This window comes from Lynx rufus, unplaced genomic scaffold (assembly GCF_022079265.1).
Source record: "Lynx rufus isolate CCGP_SWC_20201006 ecotype Redwood Valley unplaced genomic scaffold, mLynRuf1.p SCAF_15, whole genome shotgun sequence".
NCBI classification, from domain to species: domain Eukaryota; kingdom Metazoa; phylum Chordata; class Mammalia; order Carnivora; family Felidae; genus Lynx; species Lynx rufus.
The window spans coordinates 61,286,456-61,310,002 of NW_025814829.1; the positions used below are offsets into that span (position 1 = coordinate 61,286,456).

General features: G+C 47.4%; 1 protein-coding gene across 8 annotated transcripts in view; it reads left to right on the forward strand.

The window, feature by feature from the left end:
• Positions 1–563: 563 nt before the first annotated feature.
• LIN9 (lin-9 DREAM MuvB core complex component) overlaps positions 564–23,547 on the forward strand; it is a 63,350-nt gene continuing 40,366 nt past the window's right edge. Inside the window, exons 1-6 of one of the 8 annotated variants that reach the window (XM_047077141.1) lie at positions 564–685; positions 8,029–8,061; positions 9,994–10,088; positions 11,335–11,439; positions 21,332–21,465; positions 23,037–23,162. In XM_047077141.1, coding sequence (XP_046933097.1) covers positions 607–685; positions 8,029–8,061; positions 9,994–10,088; positions 11,335–11,439; positions 21,332–21,465; positions 23,037–23,162 — 572 coding nt within the window. In that variant the 5' untranslated portion in view covers positions 564–606. Of the gene's footprint in view, positions 686–1,299; positions 1,318–1,506; positions 1,553–1,619; positions 1,638–2,105; positions 2,124–8,028; positions 8,062–9,993; positions 10,089–11,334; positions 11,440–21,331; positions 21,466–23,036; positions 23,163–23,547 lie in introns of those variants that run through there. The other 7 variants (XM_047077137.1, XM_047077144.1, XM_047077138.1 and 4 more) reach the window with 7 other exon arrangements.

The following is a 23,547-nucleotide window of genomic DNA, read 5'->3' on the forward strand; positions in this document are numbered from 1 at the left end:
GGGAAAGGCTCGGGGCTCGTTAACTTCTGTTAAATGCGCTGTGCACCGGCCACGGTGGCGTATCGCTGGGCCGTGAAACGTGTCCCCCAGCGGCACGGGCTCTCTCATCGGTGTCCCGGGCACACTCCCGGGCAGGGGCCCCGCCACCCTGCCGCGTCGCCGCCGCCTCGGGTCGCCGGGCCGGCGATGCCCTCCGCGCTCGCCGCGCGGTGTCGCGGCGAGCAGAGCAGCCGCCCTGCGGCGGCGGCCCGAGCGCCCAACGTGGCCACCCGGCCGGGGCTGTCCCGCAGGTCCCCGCCGCCACCCCCGCGGGCCCCTCGGGCCCGCCTGCCCCGCCGCGCCCCCCTCCGTCCGCAGCGGCGCCCGCGGCGGGGGCCCCGGGAGGGCAGGGCGGGCCGCGGCCGCTTCCCCCGCGCGCCCCGGCGCCGGGCCGGGCCGGGCCGGGCCGCGGCCGCCTACCTCCCCCTCCTCCCCCCCCTCCTCCCCCCCCTCCCCAGGCCCGCGCCCGCTCGGCCGCACCCCTCCCCGGCCCGCCTCAGCCCGCCGCGCCGCGGGCAGCGAGCGCCGCATTCGAACCTCCCTCGCAAAGACAGTCTCCGCCCCACAATGCACCGCGGCGGGCAGCCTTTGAAAAAGCGGCGCGGCTCGTTCAAGATGGCGGAGCTCGACCAGTTGCCTGACGAGAGTGAGTAGCGCCTCCGAGCGCGCCCCTGCCTCCCGCCGGCCGCCCGCCCGCCCCCCCTCCCCCGCCCCGGGCCGCGCCGGCCGGGGCGGGCGGCCGTGCCCTCCGCGGGGCAGGCCGGCCCCGGCGCGCTCCCCCAGGGCTCCCGCCGCCGTGTTGCCGCCGCGTCGCCGCCTTTGTTATGGTGCCTGTGTGTGTGTGTGTCTGTGTGTGTGTGTGTGTGTGTGTGTGTGGGTTTCTGGGGTGGTGTGAGCGCCGGGGCCGGAAACCGAAAGCCCGGGGGCAGCGGCGCGCGCCGGCCGGGGCGGGGGGCGGGGGCGGGGGCCGCACGCGGGCCCCGGGCCGGGTGGGGGAGGAGCGGCCCCGGGCCGCGGGGGGCCGTCCTCGCCGCCCGCCCCGCTCGCCCGGCGGGGTTATGTAACTCGCCCGGCCGCGGCCGCGAGGGCCCGGGGCCGGGGAGGGGGCCGCCCCGGCCGGCCCGGGCGTCCTGTCGCGGCTCCTGCCTCTGCGGGCGCCGGGGGATCCCCCGCTGTCCGCCCCCCCCCCCCGCCTCCTCCTCCTCCTCCTCCTCCGGCGTGTCCACCCCTGGAAGTGTTTCCGTGTCACAGCGCTGGCCCCTTCCCCCGGGACCACAGGTGGCCGTGGGCCTTCCCGGGGGCGGGGGGGGGGCGGGGAGGACCCGGGCCGCCCCCACCCCGCACACTTCCCCGTGCGCGCGCGTGCCCTCCTCCACGGCCGAGAGCATCGCGGCGCGCCCCGCCCGTGCCCTTCCTGGCTCGCCTCCCTCCGCCCCCGTGACCCGGGTGGTGCTCGCCCGCGGCCAGCGCCGGAGGGCGCCAGGCCCCCGCTCGGGGCGCCGTGGGACGCGAGGTGGGAATCCGCGGCGCCGTCGTCTGAAGTCGGGGGGAGGCGGTCGCCCGAGTCGGTCGCAGAAGGGCCCCCCGCTCCCCGTCCGGTGCGTGCGTGCCCGCCCGCCCGGCCGCCCGTGAGTCGCGAGGGTCCCGGCGGAACGGAAGCGGGTCCCCGTCGCCGTGCGCTCCCGCCGGGCGCGCGGGACACGTGGACGCTTGTCCCAGGAGGGCGGCGCGCAGCCGCCTCCGTGCTCTTCGTGGGGGTCGCGGCCTCCGACCGCGTCGCGGAGTTAGGAAAGTTCGAGTTGCCCCACTGGCGGAAAGTTGTGTGGGCAGAGTCGGAGTCGTGGGTTTGTTGTGGGCCCAGAACCGAGTGCGCGCGGGATCGTCGGGGTGCTGGCCCCCGCCACGTGGGGCTGGAGTGACTGGGGAGCGGGGTTTTCAATGGTAACGTTTGCTAATTGCAGCAGGTGGTCAGGTGCGGCTGTCCCCCCCCCCCCCCCGCGTTGGACGTGGCGCAAGGGCAGACCTGCCGTGAGCGTTGTTTCCGGTTTGGAGAGGACCGGGATTGTGGCGACGGACGTCCCCAGGTGAGGGTGGGCCTGCACGCCACGTGCCGGCCACCCGGGAGACCTTGCTCTCTTGGGGACGGGGGTGGTCAGCGCGTGTCAGGAGTCACCACCACCGGACCTGTGATTTTGAAGGCCGGTCCTTCTGTTGACATGAGACGAGGGGTGTTTGAAGCGGCTTTCTTGTAACTGTCATTTGGAATATTTGCTCGTCACCGTTAAGTATTTATTGAGGACCTACTAGGATTCTTGGTAGAGACTTGGGGGCCGTAGGTACCAGGATTCAAACGCCAGCGACGCTCTCAGACTGGGTCACCATCGTTTGTGTCACGTTGTGACCTCTCCGGGTCGCAGGGGTGCACATGGGCCGTTCACCTGTGTGCGTGCAGGGACGTCTTGTTTAGCGAGACCACAACTTGCTCGTTGGTCACACGCGGTGCCACGTGTCAGGTGGATGTGAACACTTGATTTACGTTGAATTGACGCGCTACTAACGAACCTGGAGAAGATTGGTGGGAAGTGATTTTCAGTTTGATGCTGGAAATAGCAGGTTTCTTTGCCAATTTGAGTCGAAGGGACTGGCCAGTGCATTAGCCAGGAGCCAGTGTAACGTTACCAATAACGAAAGCTGCCATACGCGTACTTGCTGTGACCCAGATGCTCCTTAAGTGCTCGTTTCGGTTGACGGAAGTCCTCTCGCCAGTTCCTGTGTACGAGGAAACCCAGGCCTCTCCTTGCAGCCGCTGCATATCTCACATCTGCTGTCGGATGTGAAATCCTCAACTTCAGGGGTTCAGGACCGACCTCATAGTCCCCCCCCCCCCCCCAGGACGAAGTCCTCCCAGTAGTTCCTGCCTTAATGAACAGCTCCCCCCAGCGCTCATGAAAACTTGGGCACTTGCGTCTTCCACCTCCCGTGACAAGGACCTGACAAGTCTTGTAACTTTCACCTTCTCCCCATCACCCGACATGCCCGTGCACCAATCCCTTCGGCCTCCCGGCCTCCCATTAACCCACTGCCCGCCCCTACCCTGCAACCTCCAAGGGGTCAGAGCAGTCCTTCTAGAGGGCATGTGTCATCCTGCTGCTGGGGACACTATCACAGCCACGGGGGCCTTTGGACTCTGGCCACGCCCACCTCTCCAGCTTCGTTTGGTACCACTCTTCTCCTACTGTCCCTTTTTTTTTTTTTTTAAGTTTATTTATTTTGAGAAAGAGAACCAATGGGAGAGGGGCAGAGAGGGAGAATCCCAAGCAGGCTCTGAACTGCCAGCTCGGAGCCTGGCTCAGGGCTTGAACCCGTGAACTGTGAGATCATGACCTGAGCCAAAATCAGGAGTCGGATGTTTAACCAGCTGAGTCACCCAGGAACCCCTCATCCTGTCCCTTTGAGCTAAATTTGACCTTTTTCAGTCCCTGTACTCACCAGGCTTTCTTTTTTTTGCAAGGCCTTTGCACACGCTCTTCTCACCATCTGGAATGTTCTTCCTTTCCCTCGCTTGCAGTTGATGTCTGTTTATCCTTTACATCCTTTACCCCCAAGCTTCTTTAGAAAGTTATTTTCCATCCTCCCGGACAAGGTGACACCTTCTTATGAAATCTTTTTATTCGGTCTTGTAACTTCTTTCTGGCAGTGGTCACAGCTGTGGCTTTGCGTCTGTCCATGAGATTGGTTGGAAGCCCCCTGGAGAAGGCACGGGTTCTGGTTTTCTTCCTGCTTGCCTTTCCGGTTCATGCCTGACACCTGCCTTACTTCTCTGACCCTTTCCCATGACCTGCTCCCTGAGCACAATGGCCTTTGCCCTGCTGCTCCTTGAATGCTCTAAACGCCCTATCTCAGGGTTTTTGTACCTGGTATTTCTTCTGCCCAGACCCACTGCTTTGACCTCCTGCTCCCTCAAGACTAGTCCTTTTTAGATGTTACCTCCTCAGAGAAGACTTCCCTCAGCACCCTATGTGAAGTACCCCCCCCACACACAGTGAGATCACTTCGTTTGTTTCCTTTATGACAACTGCACATATCATTATCATTTCCTGTACTTGTTTACTGTGTGTCTCTTCCCACTAGACTGTAAGCGTGCTGAGAGCAGAGGCTCTGTCTCTTCCGGCAGCTGATCCCAGCCCCTGGAATGGTGCTGCAGGAGGCATTCAGTGAATACTTTGTTGAATGAACGAACGAACGAACGTATTCAGCACATATACACACGTACAGCCCGTGTCCTAACTTCTGTGCACCAGCCTGTAAAATCCATGTGCTTAGCCTAGAAGTTTTTTTTTTCTAATTGATCAAAGTAATACTAGTGATAAGCACGATATAAAAATTAGCCATGTGCTATGGGCACTGTTCTCTGAGCACTTTCACATACGGTAACTCGTTTAATCCGTGTTTCACAAATGAAGAATCAGCAGCACAGAGAAATTAAGTAAATTGCTTAAGGTAACACAGCAAAAAAGTGGCAGAACCAAGATTCAAATATAGCTAGTCTCGATGTGTGCCCTTAACCATTATGCTATGTGGCCCCTCGAAAAAGAAAAAAAAGGCTAAAAGGGGTAGGTCAGAATCCCTAGGACAGAGTCTTACCGTCACGGAGCAGGAATGGATATCCTTGAGGCTCGCACCTCTTCCTTCAGCTCTCTGCTCAGATATCACCTTCCAGAGCAGCTAACTGACCACGAGCACCTCATGGAAACAGTCTTCCCGCTCCCACCCCCTGCCCACATTCCTGATATCCTGCCCCCCCCACCCCGTCCCCGCCCAGTGCTTATCCCCACTCGATGTATCTGTTCATCTCCCCTCCTTAGAATGTGAAGTGCATGACAGTGGGGCCTTTGGCTCTTCTGCGTTGCTGTTGAAGCCCCCGTGCCTCGAGCAGGGCCCGGGGGTGCAGTCAGCACTCTGCGTATTCGCCGGGGGAGTGAATGCTCACTGCTCTTTCCAAAACCAACCAGATTCTCTTGGCAGCCGGGTGGATACGTGCCCTGTCCGCCAGCTGCTTCCCCGTCGTGTTGTGCCGCGTGAGGCTTTTTAGCTAGACTTTATGGCCTCGCTCCCTCACTTCTCCCCCATGCTTCTACTTCCGCTGTCATTAAACCCGGCTGCTGTTTGGAGGCTGTTAAGGTGTCCTGTTACCCACCCGTTCTCCACATCGAGGCAAGAGAGTCGAGTGAGAGCAAGAGTGGCTTTGGTGTTGATGGCTCGTCTGTTTCTACAAGCCTCTCTCATCCTGCCTGTGGAGGAAAAGTCGGCTGCAGTTCGGGATCTGAGCTGCGTGAGAACGTTTCGTAGCCAGAACTGCAGTACCTTATCCGTGGCTTTTCATTTCAAGTCTGTTGTCCATTCGTACGAGTTGTGAATCATGGCTGCTTCTTTCTGTTAAACAACAAGGAGAATGACTCTGCCTTCTCTGATTTTTTACCTAGTTCATAGTCCTCTTTCTTACTTTATCCCCCGAGATCATCCTGTATTTGTTTTTGTGTTTTAGGAAATGTCCTAACGGATTGGCTCTTTAAAGATGTTTATACACATTTTGAACATGCCATTTAAAATTTTGTCTTTTCTCAGTGCAGGTAAATGACCAAACTTTTGAATAACTTAACTGCTGCCTGATTGTAGATTATATTCCATCAAACATAAATGGATGTCACAGTAACTGAGATGACAAGTAGCTGGTTCTAAAATAAAACAGACTTATGGGCACCTGGGTTGCTCAGTCGGTTAAGCGTCCGACTTCGGCTCAGGTCACGATCTCACGGTCTGTGAGTTCGAGCCCCGTGTCTGGCTCTGTGCTGACAGCTCAGAGCCTGGAGCCTGCTTCGGATTCTGTGGCTCCCTCTCTCTCTGTCCCTCCCCCACTCATACTCTGTCTCTCTCTCTCTCTCAAAAATAAATATTAAAAAAAATTTTTTTAAATGAAACAGACTTAAAAATGAGGAATGATATGTAATAATTTGACTATGACTATAGTAACAAAAAAAAGGTGTTCTCAACAGTTTTGTTTTTGTTTTTAAAGTTAAAAGAGGGAGTTTTTGCTCATCCGGAATTCTGTGAACAGTTTCTATTCTGGAGCAGAGAAAGGGTTTTCCTGTTGATTTTTCAACATTGAGATAAAATTGATACTTAACATTGTGTTAGTTTCAGGAGTGCAACATCATGACTTGATACATGTGAAGTGATCATCTCAGTGGGTTAGTCAACATCCATCACCACCCGTGGTTACGCTTTTCTCTCCTTCCACGAGCACTTTTCAGATCTGCTTTCTTAGCAGCGTTCATGTTGCTGTGCTGTGCATCACATCTCCAGCGTTTATTTCTCTTAGAGCCGGAAGTTAGTGCCTTTTTGATACTTCTGCCCATTTTGCCCACACCCCCAGCCCTCACTTTTGGCAACCACCAAACTGTTCTCTGTGTCTGTGAGTTCGGGTGTGACTTTTTGTTTTTAATTTTTTTAATGTTTATTTATTTTTGAGAGGGGGGAGGGGCAGAGAGAGAGGGAGACCCAGAATCCGAAGCAGGCTCCAGGCTCCGAGCTGTCGGCACAGAGCCTGATGCGGGGCTCGAAATCACCAACCGAGAGATCGTGACCTGAACCGAAGTCAGACACTCAACCGAGCCACCCAGGTGCCCCTATTATTTTGCAAGTGACCTGGACTTCTTTGCAATATACGTAGCCAGTTCTGATACTTCCAATGTAGCGCGCTCCCTGCCTCATCAACGTGTACTTCCCTGTGGTTTCTCCGCTTCCGCTCGCCCCCAGCGCCCGCAGGACAGCGACCAGAGCCTGGAGGCCGGCTGTTTGGAGGGGGGCTGAGGGTTCCCCGCGACAGAGCCCCTCGGACCTTTATTAACAACAGATTCTGGGTGTGTGAGGAGCCTCCGGGTTACTCAAATGCACGGAGGCGTGTTTTCGTCAGAGAGCCCTCCAGCTGTGTGCCAGCCCCTCTGGGCTGCTCCGACTCCAGCTGGGGGGTCCTGAAGGGGGCACACACCTGGACTCTAGACTCCCAGGGGACCCCCGGCCCGATTGACAGTCCCGCTGGATCCTTTGCACCTTCTCTTCTCCCCACTCCGCTGCCACTGCTGATCTTTTCTTCAGTAAATGGCCGTGTCCCTTTCTCTTTTCCTTCTCCAGCACCAACCAGGGCGCTTCTGGGTGAGGATCCCAAATCCCTCTGTGCCGACGCTTCCCTGCCTTCCCTCCCCCAGCTCTCACAACTTCCACAGGACTCCCGATAGCTCTCTCTAGCTTGTCCTTACTTTGCCTGAGTTCTGGCCTGCAGCTGGGATGGCCCGCTGGTTCTTTCTTTCTATTTTTTTTTTTTTTTTTTTTTTTTTTTTTATTTTTTTTAAATTTTTTTTTTTCAATGTTTTTATTTATTTTTGGGACAGAGAGAGACAGAGCATGAACGGGGGAGGGGCAGAGAGAGAGGGAGACACAGAATCCGAAACAGGCTCCAGGCTCCCAGCCATCAGCCCAGAGCCTGACGCGGGGCTCAAACTCACGGACCGCGAGATCGTGACCTGGCTGAAGTCGGATGCTTAACCGACTGCGCCACCCAGGCGCCCCTCTTTCTATTTTTTTAATGTGTGTTTATTTTCGAGAGAGAGGAGTGCAGACGGAGGGGGGACAGAGAGGGAGGGAGGGGGGGAAGAGAGAGAATCCCAAGCAGGCTCTGAGCTGTCAGCGCAAAGCCCGCCGCGGGGCTCCGTCCCAGGAGCCGTGAGATCACGACCTGAGCTGAAATTGAGAGTCAGACGCTTACCCCACTGAGCCCCCCAGGTGCCCCAGCTCTGGCTACCTCTGATTGCACACCCCCCTGCCACTTCAGTCTCTACGCCCCTAAAACCAGATGGGCCGCTTTCGCCCTGTAGCCAAGTTCTGTTTCTCTCGTGTCGATTCTGAAATAACACTGATTTGTTTTCCTTGCAGGCTCTTCAGCAAAAGCCCTTGTCAGTTTGAAAGGTAAGATCATAGCGCGGTCCTTCGCGTATGGCCTAAGGTGGAAATTTGATTCATTAAATTAACGGGGATACAATGTTTCTCTTTTCTTTCCAAATTAGGCTTCATTCTAACTTTTAAGAATTGGTTTTCACTGATGAAATCTTAAATTCATAGACTGTTATAGGAGAATGGGTCCTTGGTTGTTGGAAATTACTGAGAAATTTTTTTCCCCTGGGGTGCCCGGCTGGCTCAGTCGGTAGAGCATGCGACTCTTGAGCTCAGGGTTGGGAGTTTGAGCCCCACAGTGGGTGTAGAGATTACTTATGAATAATAAAATCTTAAAAAGACATAGAAAAATTTTCTCTAGAATTATTGATTAAATAACTTTTTTATAATTTGCAGGTAATCTCTACCCCCAATGTGGGGCCCAAACTTACGACCCCCAGATCAGGAATCACACACTCTACCGACTGAGCCAGCCAGGTGCCCCAAACCCCGAGAACTTTTTAAGTAAACATTGCAGACATCATAGTAGAGTGAAAGCATTTTTTAATTAAGGCTTTTAAAAAATGCTTATTTATTTTTGAGAGAGAGAGAGAGAGCACAAGTGGGGTAGGGTCAGGGAGAGGGAGACAGAGAATCCAAAGCAGGCTCTGAGCTGTCAGCACAAAGCCTGACACGGGGCTCGAACCCACGAACTGTGAGATCATGACCCCAGCCAAAGTCGGACGCTCCACCCATTGAGCCACCCAGGCGCCCCTAGAGTGAAAGCATTTTATTGAACAACTGTGCTCAGCTGTATTTTTGCATGAGTTTATTTCTTAGGAATCTGGCCTTAAGAGTAATAACGTAAGTCTCTTGAAATAAAAGAATGATAGTACTTTTCTCGGAAGAAAAGTTGTACATGTTCCTTGGTCTTGCTCTTTCTTTCTGCACGTACACTGGCCACCCCTCTTGCTGTAGTTTGTTTTGAGATTTTGCTTGAGCAGGATTCTGCCGGGTAAGTAAATCCTGAACCAGGCTATGCTCAGAGTACTTTCAGTACTTGTTCAGTACTTTTAGTTTTTAGAGCTACTGTGTTGTGTGTTGTGTCGGTGATTTTCCGCATTAAGTCCCGGCTTGAGAACGCTTGTGTCTACGACTGCCCTGACGTGTTTGCCTGGCAGGGTCAGCCCCACTCTGCCTTTTTTGTGCTTCTTAAAATGTACATCTGAAAAAAGTATTCCGTTATTCTTTTCCTCCCAATATTAAAACCATTTCGCTTTCAAAAAGTACATGTACAAGTGATATATTTCTTACAGAAAACGGTTAGAAAATGCTGATGAGCACCTAGAAGGAAATAAAAATAACTGTCTTGTGTGTATTCATCCTAGTTTTCTGTCTTTGTATAAACCTATCCTTTTTATAAAAATTGAACTCGCTCTCTTTATTTTCATAATATCTCTCATCAGTTACCTGATCGGATTGTTTCCGGTTGCAGATAGCTCTGAAGACATTTCTTTGAATCAAGGAAAACAGAAACACCCACACGTTTTATTTTTGTATATCCAGGGTTTCACATATCGAAGCAGGAAACGTTGAGAAATATACTCTAAATTCAAAGTCAGAAGCTTTTTCCATTTTTCCACTGCCTGTTTTCAATCAGATTGTGCTTCTTATTCTTAGCAAATTAGAATGAAGGAATTACTAGAACACAAAGAAAGAAACCACACATATTTTAATGGGAGAATTTAATACTTTCAAGATTCAGTGCCTCGTCCAATTATGTAGCGCTTGACAAAAAAAAAAATACGGAAGAGATTTTTCATTTGTAATAAACCAAAATTACTGTGCTCAGTATATTTTTTCCATATTGGTAAATATTTCAGATATATTGCTGTTAATAAAAAGGCAATGTTTGTAGTATAAAATCCTTTGAACTTAAATCTTATTAGTAATAATTACTTATTACAGAGGGAAGCTTATCTAACACACGGAATGAAAAGTACAGCTCTTTACAAAAAACACCTGTTTGGAAAGGCAGGAACACGGGGTCTACTGTGGAAATGGTAAGGAATTAGTGTTTCTTACTCTTTAGAATATGATAGCTAAATTGTCTGTATTATTGTCATGTGCAGATTCTTACAGGACAGCAAGAGTTTCCCAAGGTTTTCCCCATCTCCAGGCATTTGAGTCTTTAAGTGTCATTGAGTAGTATACGATCATACTCCATCAGTAGCCTTTGATAATCTGGTCATCAGGCATTTGTTAAGCAATTGCAGTTTCTTTAGTAGGCAAGACGAAAAACAAACAAACAAACAAAAAACCACACACACCAACCTCTGATCACTCCAAATCATACTTTATTTAGAATACAGAAAATTTCACATGCTCCCTGCAAAAAGATATAGAAGTAAGTGGTAAGATCTCAAAATCTCACGTAGGTCAAGGGTAAGTACAGGTGTGACAGAAGGGACTTCCTGCCAGGGCTATGGAGTGTTAAGACTCTCGGTGGGTTTAATTTCAAGGCCCGGCACCTCTAGCCTTGACTCTGTTGGATGCTGGCCATATGCTGTGAACCCTCTGTGCCTACCTCCCTTCCAGCTGGGCGGGAGACCGTGTCCAGTGCTGGGACAAGGATTTGAAACAGGATGTGGGTACGATTGGGATATTACTTCCGTTGTCCTTCTCTGTTGCTGAGGCCTCCGAACCCGGGGTGGACTGTAAAACTGTTCGTATTACTGACCCTTAAGCGTATGACGTCTTTTGGGCACTTAAGCCAGTTAGTTCTGGTTCTGTGGTCTAGTTCGGTTCTCCAGGCACTTATCAGATACCTGAGATAGGAATCTTGTGCTTTTGTTCACAAATGGAAATTCGGGTAACAGTTCTCAACAGAGTGTCTAGTATGTTATCACACGTTTCAGTTGAGTCTCTCGCGTGATCTAGTAACTTTGTCCAGCCCAGCCCCGTGCGGCGGACGCCGTGTGATACACCCCCTGCTGTCAGTCTGAGCACTGACACGACGAGGTCTGGAACTGTCAGAGCTTACTTTCCGCTTGCACGTTCAAGGCTTCTAAGGCCACTTGGGTTCCAGTCTTACTCATCAGCTAGGTGTTTGAATTGTAAACAGACCGCATCAGTATGCACGTCACTGCTTTGTAAATCTAAGATCAGTCACGTCTGACTCTGAGCGCTTGGTGTCGCCGACACTCCATCCTTCCAGCGTCAGCTGGATCACCCAGTACAGGATTAGATTTTGGAAGAAAAACGAGAAGTGGTCGGTCCTTTTATTAAAGAAACAAATTTCTATCCTAGCCTTTCAGAAACTCAAAGCGAAGTCGACTCTTTTCTGACGAAGACGACAGACAAATAAATACCAGGTCCCCTAAAAGAAACCAGAGAGTGGCGATGGTCCCGCAGGTACGTGTGTCACAAGCATTTTGTTCCACGGGAAGGGAGGCGAGCAAGTGCTCACGTGATCAGGTTTATTTTTATTATTCTGTTACGTCTCAAGTAGCAAGTTCTTCTTCTTAAGTCAGTGCTCCAACTCAGCTCCTGTATTAGTGACCTAGAAAGGCCATTATTTTATTGGTGGACTTTTTCCCAGCGTAGAAAGCCAGACCTGTCTCACAAATGCACCCTTGCAAGCATGGAGAGGAGAGTGGACTGAAAACAAGTAGGATTTGGTGATAGGGAGTCAGTTCGGAGTTTTGTAAGGAAATGAGAGGGGAGAAAACATTTTACTTAATGACTGGAAAGTATGTGTGTGTGTGTGTGTTTAAACATTTATTTTTGAGAGAGAGAGCACTCACAGGCAAAGGGCAGAGAGAGAGAATCCCAAGCAGGCTCCACGCTGTCAGCCCAGAGCCTGATGTGGGGCTCAATCTCACGAACCATGAGCTCATGACCTGAGCTGAAACCAAGAGTCAGGTGATGAACCGACTGAGCCACCCAGGCACCCCAAAAAGTTCATTTTTTGAAGTATGGTGTGCTATCCCGACTTGGATTCTGGGACAGGAAAAGGACATTAGTGGTAAAGTCTGTAGTTTAGTTAATACTGTTGTGCCACTACTAATGTCTTAGGTTTGACAAACCATGGTTATGGAAGGTGTTAACATTAGAGCTGGGTGAGGGGCGTATCTTTGCAACTTTTCTGTAAATTTACAATTTTTCCAATCGTTAATTTTTACCTCTACCCGTTCCCTAGGTCTGCTTCCCTCAGTAACTAGTGACTGCTGTAATGAGTTTGATTATCCTTTTAGGTCTTTATAGGGCTTTTCTAAAACTTTAAATAGGTGTTCACAGAAAATATGTGGTGTTCTTGAATGTTTCTGGTTTTAAAATTCTATTTGTAGTATCATTTTCATGATAACATACACATCATTCTGTAATTTAGTTTTTCATTTAAAAGTCTGTTTTGGGGGTGCGTAGGTGGCTCAGTCAGTAAAGCGTCTGACTTTGGCTCAGCTCATGCTCTCGTGGTTTGCGAGTTCAAGCCCCTGCATCGGCTCGCTGATGTCAGCACAGAGCCTGCTTTGGATCCTCTGACCCTCTCTCTTGGCCCCTCCCCGACTTGCGTGCGCTCCCTCTCTCTCTTTCCCTCTGAAAAATAAACAAACGTTTAAAAAAAAAAATTGGGGCACCTGGGTGGCTCAGTTGGTTAAGCATCTGACTTCGGCTCAGGTCGTGATCTCACCATCCGTGAGTTCAAGGCCCACATGGGGCTCTGTGCCGACAGCTCGGAGCCTGGAGCCCGCTTCGGATTCTGTGTCTCCCTCTCTCTGCCCCTCCCTTGCTCACGCTCTGTCTCTCTCTCTCTCTCAAAAATAAATAAAGATTAAAACAAAAATTTTTTTTAATTAAGTCTGTTTTTGAGATTTGGCCATGCTGATTGATTGAGGTAGATGATAGGTAGACTTCAGTGTTTGGTTTCTTTTTACCGTTATATATTATTGAGCCTTACGATACCGTAGTTTGTACGTTCTCTGGCTTACGGGCATTTAATTGGTTTCTAAGTTTTCACTAGTACAGATAATGGTGTCGTGAACACCCCAGGCCTGTCTGTATAAACTTGCAGGTGTTTTTCTAGGACAGATGCCTGACATGTGAAACTGCCAGATCACAGGATGTGCACATTTAAACGTTTTGTTTTGTTTTATTTGCTTTTAATTTATCTCCAAGTTACTTAGCATCTAGTGCAATAATGATTTCAGGAGTAGATTCCAGTGATTCACCCCCCACGTAGAACACCCAGTGCTCATGCCAGCAAGTGCCCTCCCTGATGCCCCTTCCCCGTTTAGCCCACCCCCTGGCCACAGCCCCTCCAGCAGCCCTCAGTTTGTTCTCCGTATTTAAGAGTCTCTTCTGTTTCGTCCCCCTCCATTTTTATATTCTTTTTGCTTCCCTTCCCTTCCCTTATGTTCATCTGTTTTGTCTCTTAAAGGCCTCATATGAGTGAAGTCATACGGTATCTGTCTTTCTCTGACTAATTTCACTTAGCATGACACCCTCCAGCACCATCCCCGTGGTTGCAGCAGTTAAACATTGCACAGCAGTCCCACCTCGTTCTCAGAGGCCCCGTGCTGGCTGGTGTGCTCTCCCCACAGCCCGTCCCGGTGCCTGTTTCCCCAGCGTTTGCTGCTCCGCACGGAACCAAGCGTCTGATTTTTGCCGATCCGATAATAGCATCTTCCTGGTTTTCGTTGGCATTTCATCTGTGAGTGACCTCGAGTACTTTTCACATAGGTTTAAAAATGATTTCTTGGGGCCTCCTGGGTGGCTCAGTTGGTTAAGCATCCGACTCTTGATCTCAGCTCAGGTCTTGATCCCAGGGTCATGAGTTCAAGCCCCATGCGGAGCTTGGTGCTGCATGTGAAACCTACTTTTAAAGATAAATAGGGGCGCCTGGGTGGCACAGTCGGTTGGGCGTCCGACTTCAGCTCAGGTCACGATCTCGCGGTCTGTGAGTTCGAGCCCCGCGTCGGGCTCTGGGCTGATGGCTCAGGGCCTGGAGCCTGCTTCCGATTCTGTGTCTCCTTCTCTCTCTGCCCCTCTCCCCTGCATGCTCTGTCTCTCTCTGTCTCAAAAAAAAAAAAAAAAAAAAAAAAAAAAAAGTTAAAAAAAAAAAAAAGATAAATAAATGAATAATCAAAGAAGAGAAGAGAAAAACGATTTCTTTCCCGTAAACTGTTTGTCTTTTTTCCTATTTTCTGTTAGACTGTTGATCATTTTCTTATTCGTTCATAAGAATTTTTTTTTTAATTTTTTTTTTAACGTTTATTTATTCTTGAGACAGAGAGAGACAGAGCATGAACAGGGGAGGGTGTGAGAGAGAGGGAGACACAGAATCCGAAACAGGCTCCAGGCTCTGAGCTGTCAGCACGGAGCCCGACACGGGGCTCGAATTCATGAACCGCGAGATCATGACCTGAGCCGAAGTCAGACACTTAACCGACTGAGCCACCCAGGCGCCCCTCATAAGAATTTTTTATATGCTAAGAATATTAGCCATTTGGCCTGTTTATATTGATTGTAATTTTTCTCAGTTTGTAGCTTGTTTTTTTGACTCTGTTTCTGCATTTTTTACCATGCAGGACTGAAAAAAATTGAAGGGTCAAATACAACTCTTTCCTTTTAGCACTCCCTGGGTTTATACTTACTCAGAAAGATCTTCCTTAGTCTGACATTTATAGTTTTTGAATTCACGTGTATTTAATTCATTTTTTTTTTTAATGCTTCAATTTTCACTTCATCTGGGATTTATTTTGGAGTAAGGGATTAGGTGAGACTGCAACCTTGATTTTTCCCAGAGGACTACTTAGTGGTCCTGGTCTCATTGACTGAGTGGTCCATCACGATTTAAAATGCTGCCTGCATCCGGCTCTTGGCCGGCTCAGGTCATGATCTCGAGGTCGCATGATCCAGCCCCCTGTCGGGCTCCTCGCTGGGTGTGTTGGGATTCTCTTTTCTTCCTGTACCCCTTCCCTGCTCGCGCTCACTCTCAAAATAAATAAATATACGTTAAAAAATTAAAAAAAAAATTAAGATGCTGCCTGCATCACAAGCTACGTTCCTGTATATATTTGGGATTATTTCTAGACTTTGCATCTCTTTCTGTCTAGTATGTCCCTGTATGTGCCAGTGTCAAATTGTTTAATATGCTTTTACATAGTGTTTTTGTATCTGGTAAGATATTATTACATATCCTTTTCTTAGGTTCTCAAAAGTATCCTTGCACGTTTTTTTTTTTTTAAGTTTGCTTATTTTGCGAGAGAGAGAGAGAGAGAGGGAGAGCATGAGTGGGGGAGGGGCAGAGAGCGAGGGAGAGAGAATCCCAAGCAGGCACTGCACTGTCAGTGTGGAGCCCGATGTGGGGCTCGAACTCACGAACCGGGAGACCATGACCGGAGCTGAAATCAAGAGTCAGACGCTTAACCAATCGAGCCACCCAGGTGCCCCTTCTTGCACAATTATTTTTCCATAGGAACTTTAGAGTGACCCCGACTAGGAGAAAAATTTTGTTGGGATTTTTATTGGTTTCACACTAATATGAATTACTTTATGTCCTATGACGTGTTTGTAACACTGAGACCGTCTGTCCGAGAACTGCTGGTAGGTTCCACTTATTCGGGCCGTGGTGTTCCTCTGTAGACTTTACAGACTTTTCCATGTTGATCTTGTACATTTCTTCATGGTATTCCTAAGTATTTAATACTGTTGTGCTGGTCATTTTTGCTTTCATAAACAGGATATTTCCCCTGTTTTATTATCTGATTCTCACTTATGCAGAGGAAAGTACTGATTTTTTTTTTTAAGATACTGATTTTTCAGAAATGTTTATTCAGAGAGAGAGAGCGAGTGAGCACAAGCATGAGCGGGGGAGGGGCAGAGAGAGGAAGAGCGAGAATCCCAAGCAGGCTCCGCACTGTCAGCGCAGAGCCCAACACAGGGCTTGAATCCACGAACTGTGACATCATGACCTGAGCCAAGACCAAGAGCCAGTTTTTTAACCTACTGAGTCACCCAGGCACCCCTTGTTTTGTTTTTCTGTTTATCTATTTTAAGAGAGAGCCGCAAGCAGGGGAGGGAGAGAGAGGGAATCCCAAACAGGCACCGTGTTACCAGTGCCAAGCCCAGTGTAGGGCTCGATCCCACAAATTGTGAGATCATGACCTGAGCCAGAGTCAAGAGTTGGACGCTTAACCGACTGAGCCAGCCAGCCCCCCAGGCGCCCGTAGGATACTGATTTTTGCACGTCAACTTTGTATTCGCCCGCTTCGTTAGATTCTCTTACTATTGTCAGTGACTACAGTTGATTTTCTTGAGTTTGCTAGGACAGCCATATCACCTACAAATAACGATTTTTGTCTTCTCCTTTACAGTTTTTATTCCTCTTACTGGGTAATTCCATCAAAACAACGTTAAAAAATAGTGATAGTCAATACCTTGGTCTTATCTCCCATGGTAGTGACCGTGGTTTTAGTACTTTGACTTTGACTATGATGATGACTTTTGGGTTGGAATGAGGAGAAATAAGTTTTACAGGTTCAGAAGGTGTCCATGTATGTTTATTTTCTTGGTCAGTAGAGCCAAAGGTTTGTCCGTTTTGTTGATCTGTTCAAAGAACTTTTGGTTTCATCATTTTGTCTCTTATTTTTCTATTTCATTTATTTCTGCTCTAATCTTTTTTTTCTTGTTTTTTTTAACTTGTTTTATTTTTTATTTTTTAAAATTTACATCCAAATTAGTTCGCATATCGTGCAACAATGGTATCAGGAGTAGATTCCTTAGTGCCCGACCCATTTAGCCCATCCCCCCTCCCATAACCCTCCCATAACCCTCAGTTCTCCATATTTATGAGTCTCTTCTGTTTTGTCCCCCTGCCTGTTTTTATATTATTTTTGTTTCCCTTCCCTATGTTCATCTGTTTTGCCTCTTAAATTCCTCATATGAGTGAAGTCATAGAATTTTTGTCTTTCTCTGACTAATTTCACTTAGCATAATACCCTCCAGTTCCACCCACATAGTTGCAAATGGGAAGATTTCATTCTTTTTGATTGCCGAGCAATACTCCATTGTATATATATACCACGTCTTCTTTATCCATTCATCCATCGATGGACATTCGGGCTCTTTCCATGCTTTGGCTCTTGTCGATAGTGCTGCTATAAACATGGGGGTGCATGCGTCCCTTCGAAACAGCACACCTGTATCCCTTGGATAAATGCCTAGTAGTGCAATTGCTGGGTCGTAGGGTAGTTCTCTTTTTAGTTTTTTGAGGAGCCTCCATACTGTTTTCCAGAGTGGCTGCACCAGCTTGCGTTCCCATAATCTTTTTTTTTAATCTTTTTTTCATGTTTATTTATTTTTGAGAGAGAGAGACAGAGTGTGAGCAGGGGAGGGGCATAGAAAGAGGGAGACACAGAATCTGAAGCAGGCTTCAGGCTCCGAGCTGTCTAGCACAGAGCCCGACATGGGGCTTGAACCCACAAACTGTGACATCATGACCTGAGCTAAAGTCAGACGCTTAACCGACCGAGGCACCCAGGCGCCCCTCTGTTCTAATCTTTATTTAATTTTTTTCTTTCTGCTTGCTTTGGGTTTTCTTTGCTCTTCTTTTTCTAGCCTAAGGTGGAAGAATAGGTTGTTATTATTATTATTTTTTTTTTAGACCTTTCTTCTCTTCTAATATAGGCATTTATTCTATAAATTAACCCCCAACCACTGCTTTAGCTGTATCACTTATTTAACTATTGGTACGTTGTGTATTTTCATTCTGTCTACTTCTACTGAGATTTTTTTTTAGCGAATGTTGAATTTTATCAAATATCTTTAGCACCAATAGAGGTGATCATATGATTTTTATTGTTTTAATTCATTAATAATGGCAGGCTGTGTTAATAGTTCTCTTATACTGGACCGTCCCCACATTCCACTTGATTGTGTTGTTCCATTCTTTTGATATTGTGATGTCGTATCTGGCAACTTTTTTTTTTTACGCTTTGAGAAAATTGAGATGTTATCGGTGTATGATGCTATATACGTTTCAGGCACACAACATAACGGTTTGATATTTGTGTACGTGGCAAAACGATTACCACAATAAGAGTAGTTAACACATCTGTCACTGTGGTTCCAAAGTTTGTTTCTTGTGATGAGAACTTTTGTTTAAGTTTTATTTATTTATTTTGAGAGGAGGAGAGTGCTTGTGTATGTATGTGCATGGGAAGGGCAGGGGCGGAGAGAGAATCCCAAGCAGGCTCCGTGTTGTCAGCACAGAGCTGATGTGGGGCTCGACCTCACGAACCAGGAGATCACGACCTGAGCCGAAATCAAGAGTCAGACACTTAACCGACTGAGCCACCCGGGCGCCCCTCTTGTGATGAGAACTTTTAAAATCTCCTCTGTTAGAACCTTTCAATACTCAGGACACTGTTTACTACAGTCACCACACTGTACGTACATGCCCATGAGCACTGACTTCATAACTGGAAGCTTGTGTTTTTTGACCCCTCTCCCCTGTTTCAGTCCCCCCCGCCCCTCCCAGGAACCACCAGTCTTTCTGTATTTATGAGTTTGGTTTTTGTTTTTTTTGTGTTTTTTTGGTCTGTTTTGTTTTTCAGGGAGTTTTTTTTAGATTTCACATATGCGTGAGATCATACGGTGTTTGTCTTTCTCTGACTTACTTCTCTGAGCGTAATTCCCTCAAGGCCCATACGTGTTATTGCAGGTGGCAAAGTTTCATTCTGTTTTTTATGCCTGAGTAATATTCCTCTGTGTGTGTGTGTGTGTGTGTGTGTGTGTGTGTGTGTGTGTGTATGCGCGCGCACATGCGCACACGTGCGTGTGAATGTGCATACCCACCACATCTTCATTACCCTTCATCCATTGGTGGACACTTAGGTAGGTTCTGTGTTTTGGCTGTTATAAATAATACTACAGTGAGCATCGGTGCAAATATCTTTTCAAGGTAGTGTTTTCGTTTTCTTCAGATAAATACCCAGAAGTGGAATTACTGAATAAGGTTCTGTTTTTTTTTTATTTTTTTAATGTTTATTTACTTTTGAGAGAGAGAGAGAGAGAGAGAGAAACAGAACACAACTGGATGAGGGGCAGAGAGAGAGAGGGAGACATAGAATCCGAAGCAGGCTCCAGGCTCTGAGCTGTCAGCACAAAGCCCGACACATGAACCGAGACCGGGGCTCGAACACATGAACCGTGAGATGATGACCTGAGCCGAAGTTGGACACTCAACCGACTGAGCCCCCCAGGCGCCCCAAGGGTGTTCTACTTTCAAATTTTTTGAGGAACCTCCGTGTTTCCCATAGTGGCCACACCAGTTCGCATTCCCACCCACAGTGCAAGAGGGTTCCTTTCTCTCCACATCCTCACCAACACCTGTTGTTTCTTGTCTTTTTTTATAATATTGGCCACTTTGATAGATGGGAAGTGATGCCCCATTGTGGATTTGCCTTTCCCTGACAGTGACTCCTGTTGACCTTTTTGTGTACCTGTTGGCCATCTGTATGTCTCTGGGGAAATGTCTCTTCATATCGTCTGCTCATTTTTTTTTTTTAATTTTTTTTTTAACGTTTTATATATTTTTGAGACAGAGAGAGACAGAGCATGAACGGGGGAGGGGCAGAGAGAGAGGGAGACACAGAATTGGAAGCAGGCTCCAGGCTCTGAGCCATCAGCCCAGAGCCCGACGCGGGGCTCGAACTCACGGACCGCGAGATCGTGACCTGAGCTGAAGTCGGATGCTTAACCGACTGAGCCACCCAGGGGCCCCACATCTGCTCATTTTTTAGTTGGATTGGTTTTTTTGCCATTGAGTTGCATGAACTTTTTATATATTTTGGATATTGACCCTTGATCAGATACACAATTTGCAAATATTTGCACCCATTCTGCAGACTGCCTTTTCGTTTTGTTGATGGTTTCCTTTGCTGTAAGGAAGCTTTTTACTCTGATATGGTCCCACTTGTTAATTTTTGCTTTTGCTGCCTTTGCTTTTGGTATTAAATTAAAAAAAAAAAAATCCTCACCAAGACCAAGCTCTAGGAGTTTACCACTGACATGTTTTCCTAGGGATTTTATGGTTTCAAATCTTGCATTCGAGTCTTTAATCTGTTTTGAGTTTATTTTTGTGTGTGGTGTAAGAAAGACAGTGGTCCAGACTCATTCTTTGACATGTGGCTGTCTCGTTTTCCCAACACCATTTGTTGAAGAGACTGTCCTTTCCGCATTGTACATTCTTGCCTCCTTTGTTGTAGATTAATTGGCCATATGTGCACGCATTTATTTCTGGGCTCTCTATTCTGTTTTATTGATCAGACCGTGCTTTTATGCCAGTATGATACTGTTTTGATTACTGTAGCTCATAGTATAGTGTGAAATTAGGGAACGTGAGGTCTCCAGCTTTGTTTTTGTTCTTCCGTCTCAAGATTGCTTGGGCTACTCTGGATCTTTTGTGATTCCGTAACATTTTCAGATTGTTATACTTCTGGGGAAGATGCCATTGGAGTTTTCATAGGGATTGCATTGAATTTTAGATTGATTTAGATACAATGGACATCTTTTTTACGTTTATTTATCTTGGAGAGAGAACGAGTCAGGGAGGGGCGGAGAGCGAGAATCCCAAGCAGGCTCCTCGCTGACAGCATGGCGCCCGACGCAGGGCTTGATCCCATGAACCGTGAGGTCATGACCTGAGCCGAAACCAAGAGTCGACACGTAAATTGACCGAGCCGCCCAGGTGCCCCCATAGTATGGACGTTTCAACAAATATTAATTCTCCCAGTCCATGAGCACGGAAGGTCTTTCCAAGCATTTTTAACATTCTTGCAAATGAGTGATATTTTTTGAGATTTCCTTTTATTATACTTCGGCAGATTTTATTGTTACGCTGTCTACATAAAAATAGTTGGGAAGCTCTTTCTTCCTTGAGTTGAAGCATTTTGATAGCACTGGTGCTGTGGTTTGATCGAGATTCACCGGTGAACCTTCCGGGCCTAGTGCTGTGTGCTTGCATTTTCTCTCTGTGTCACACTTTTCTTCCTGTATGTAGCGCAGTGCTAACATGATGGGGACGATCACGTCACCGTCCTTATCAGAATAGGTTATGAAACTGGAGGTTTTACGTTTGTAAGAAATAATCAGAGTGTTTATTTTATTAAGTAATAACAGAAAATGTTGTTGTTGAACCTTTTCGAGTACTTAACCATAATCTGCCTTCTTACACGTGTCTTTGATGTTACAGATGTTCATTTTTATTCGACGGACCTGTAATTAATCTCTTTTTATTGTGTAGAAATTTACAGCAACAATGTCAACACCAGATAAGAAAGCCTCACAGAAGATTGGTTTTCGATTACGTAACCTACTCAAGCTTCCCAAAGCACATAAATGGTGCATATATGAATGGTTCTACTCAAATATAGATAAGTATGTATCCGGCTTACATCGTGAATATCACTTGAACCAGAAATTGAACTTTTTCAAATGTTATAAGCCATCCTCTTTCCTATAGGTCTGTTTTGATTCTATTTTTTCTGATTTCCTTTTTCTATTCTCCATTCTAGTTTTCCCCTCCCCCCTTTTGCAGAAGTTGTTACACATTTTTATGAAAAGTCAAATGAAAGTATAATTTCTATATCATAATTTACAAAGACTGTGGAGTGGATACCCTAAAACAGAGCTCCCTTATTTGTCATGAACCAGATGTGGTTTATAAATCTTGAGATTTTTTTCTTTTTTTAGAGAGTGAGAGAGAGAGAAAGAGAGAGCAGGAGAGGGTGAGAGAGAGAGAGAGAGAAAGAGAGAGAGAGAGAGAGAGAGAGAGAGAATCCCAAGCAGGCTCTGTGCCCAGCTCAGAGCCCAATGCGGGGCTCATCCCACGACTGTGAGATCATGACCTGAGCTGAAATCAAGAGTTGACACTTAACTGACCGTGCCACTCAGGCGCCCCAGATCTTGAGATTTTTAAATGCTAGTATGTTGGGGCACTCCCACCTGACTCAGTCAGGAGAGCATCCGACTCTTGATCTCAGGGTTGTGAGTTCAAGCCCCATTGGGCGTGCTACTTAAAAAACATGCTAGTATATTGGTAGAGAAGCAGTTACTAATGGTAGAAATGATTCAGTGAGATTTTTAAGATAAGCTTTTTATTTGGGACATAGTATTTATATACTTTAATTATACATAAATGTTTAAATAGAACATAGAGATCCGGGCGAAATCCATTTATTCAACAATAGTAACAATAGAAACAATTCTGAATTCTTATCCATCCTAATCGAATCGGGTCTGTGCTAATCACTGATGCTTGCTCTGCCGGCTACTTATCTTGACTTCCCCTTCCTGGTTTCTAAACCAGTTGCCTACACTGCAGTGACTCTCGTGGATGGTCGTAGCTGACCCTGAAACTCACGTGTGATTTGATTGCTAAGTCTGGTTCCTGGTTTCCCAAACTCACGAATGATTGTTTTATTTTTGGCCACAGCTTTTTCCGTAGGCTTATGACACTCCCAGGGTGTCCTGGTGTGATCTGAGTTCTTCTGGAATTTCCAGGAACTGGTCTGACCCTCTCGAGTCCTCCAGTTTTCTAAAAATGATTTAATCTCCAAGAGGACTCCTTGGTGTTGGCATTGCCTTTGGGGCGGAGATACTTGTAGCCGACGTTCATCCTCCCAAGATATAATGACAGATGCTAGGCTGCTTCCCAAAGGATACACTCTCATGTGAGATCTCACAAAAAGCAGTGTCTCCTAGAACCTCAGGCACAGACCTGTTTCACAAGTAGCTTGTAGCACTCGTGGTTTCCCAGACTTTCACAAACACCACTTTTGGTTTAGCGCTTTGAATCTGTGCCCATTTTATACGTGTTCTGGGTAGAAGCGTAAGATGGCATTCGGTGATTAGTATAATGTTGAAAATTGGAAAGCATATTTTGAAATGTATGCGTCTGAAGCAGCTTGTTGTATATTAACCTTTAAAATACCATTTCTGTTTTACAGACCACTTTTTGAAGGCGATAATGACTTCTGTGTATGTCTGAAGGAATCTTTTCCCAATCTAAAAACAAGAAAGTTAACAAGAGTAGAATGGGGAAAAATCAGGCGGCTTATGGGAAAACCACGGAGGTAAAAATAACATTTTTATTTAAAATAAAATCAATAGATTACTCGATAGTATCATTACACATTGGTTTTTTTCCATCTTCACAAGGACTGATACTGGAAACCTAACTTTTCAGAATAATTGTGTGTTAAATATATCCTGTTAACCAGCCTTTGTTCAGATTACAGGCTTTGAACATACTTTTTTTTTTTTTTTTTTTTTCATTATTTTCTTAACTATTTGGCAGGGCGGCCGTTATTTGGGGAGTGAGCTCTGGTGGGGGAGGGGCAAAGAGAGAGGGACACAGAGGATCCAAAGCAGGCTCTGCGCTGACAGCAGAGAACCCGATGTGGGGCTCGAACTCCAAAGCCATGAGATCATGACCTGAGCTGAAGTCTGATGCGTAAC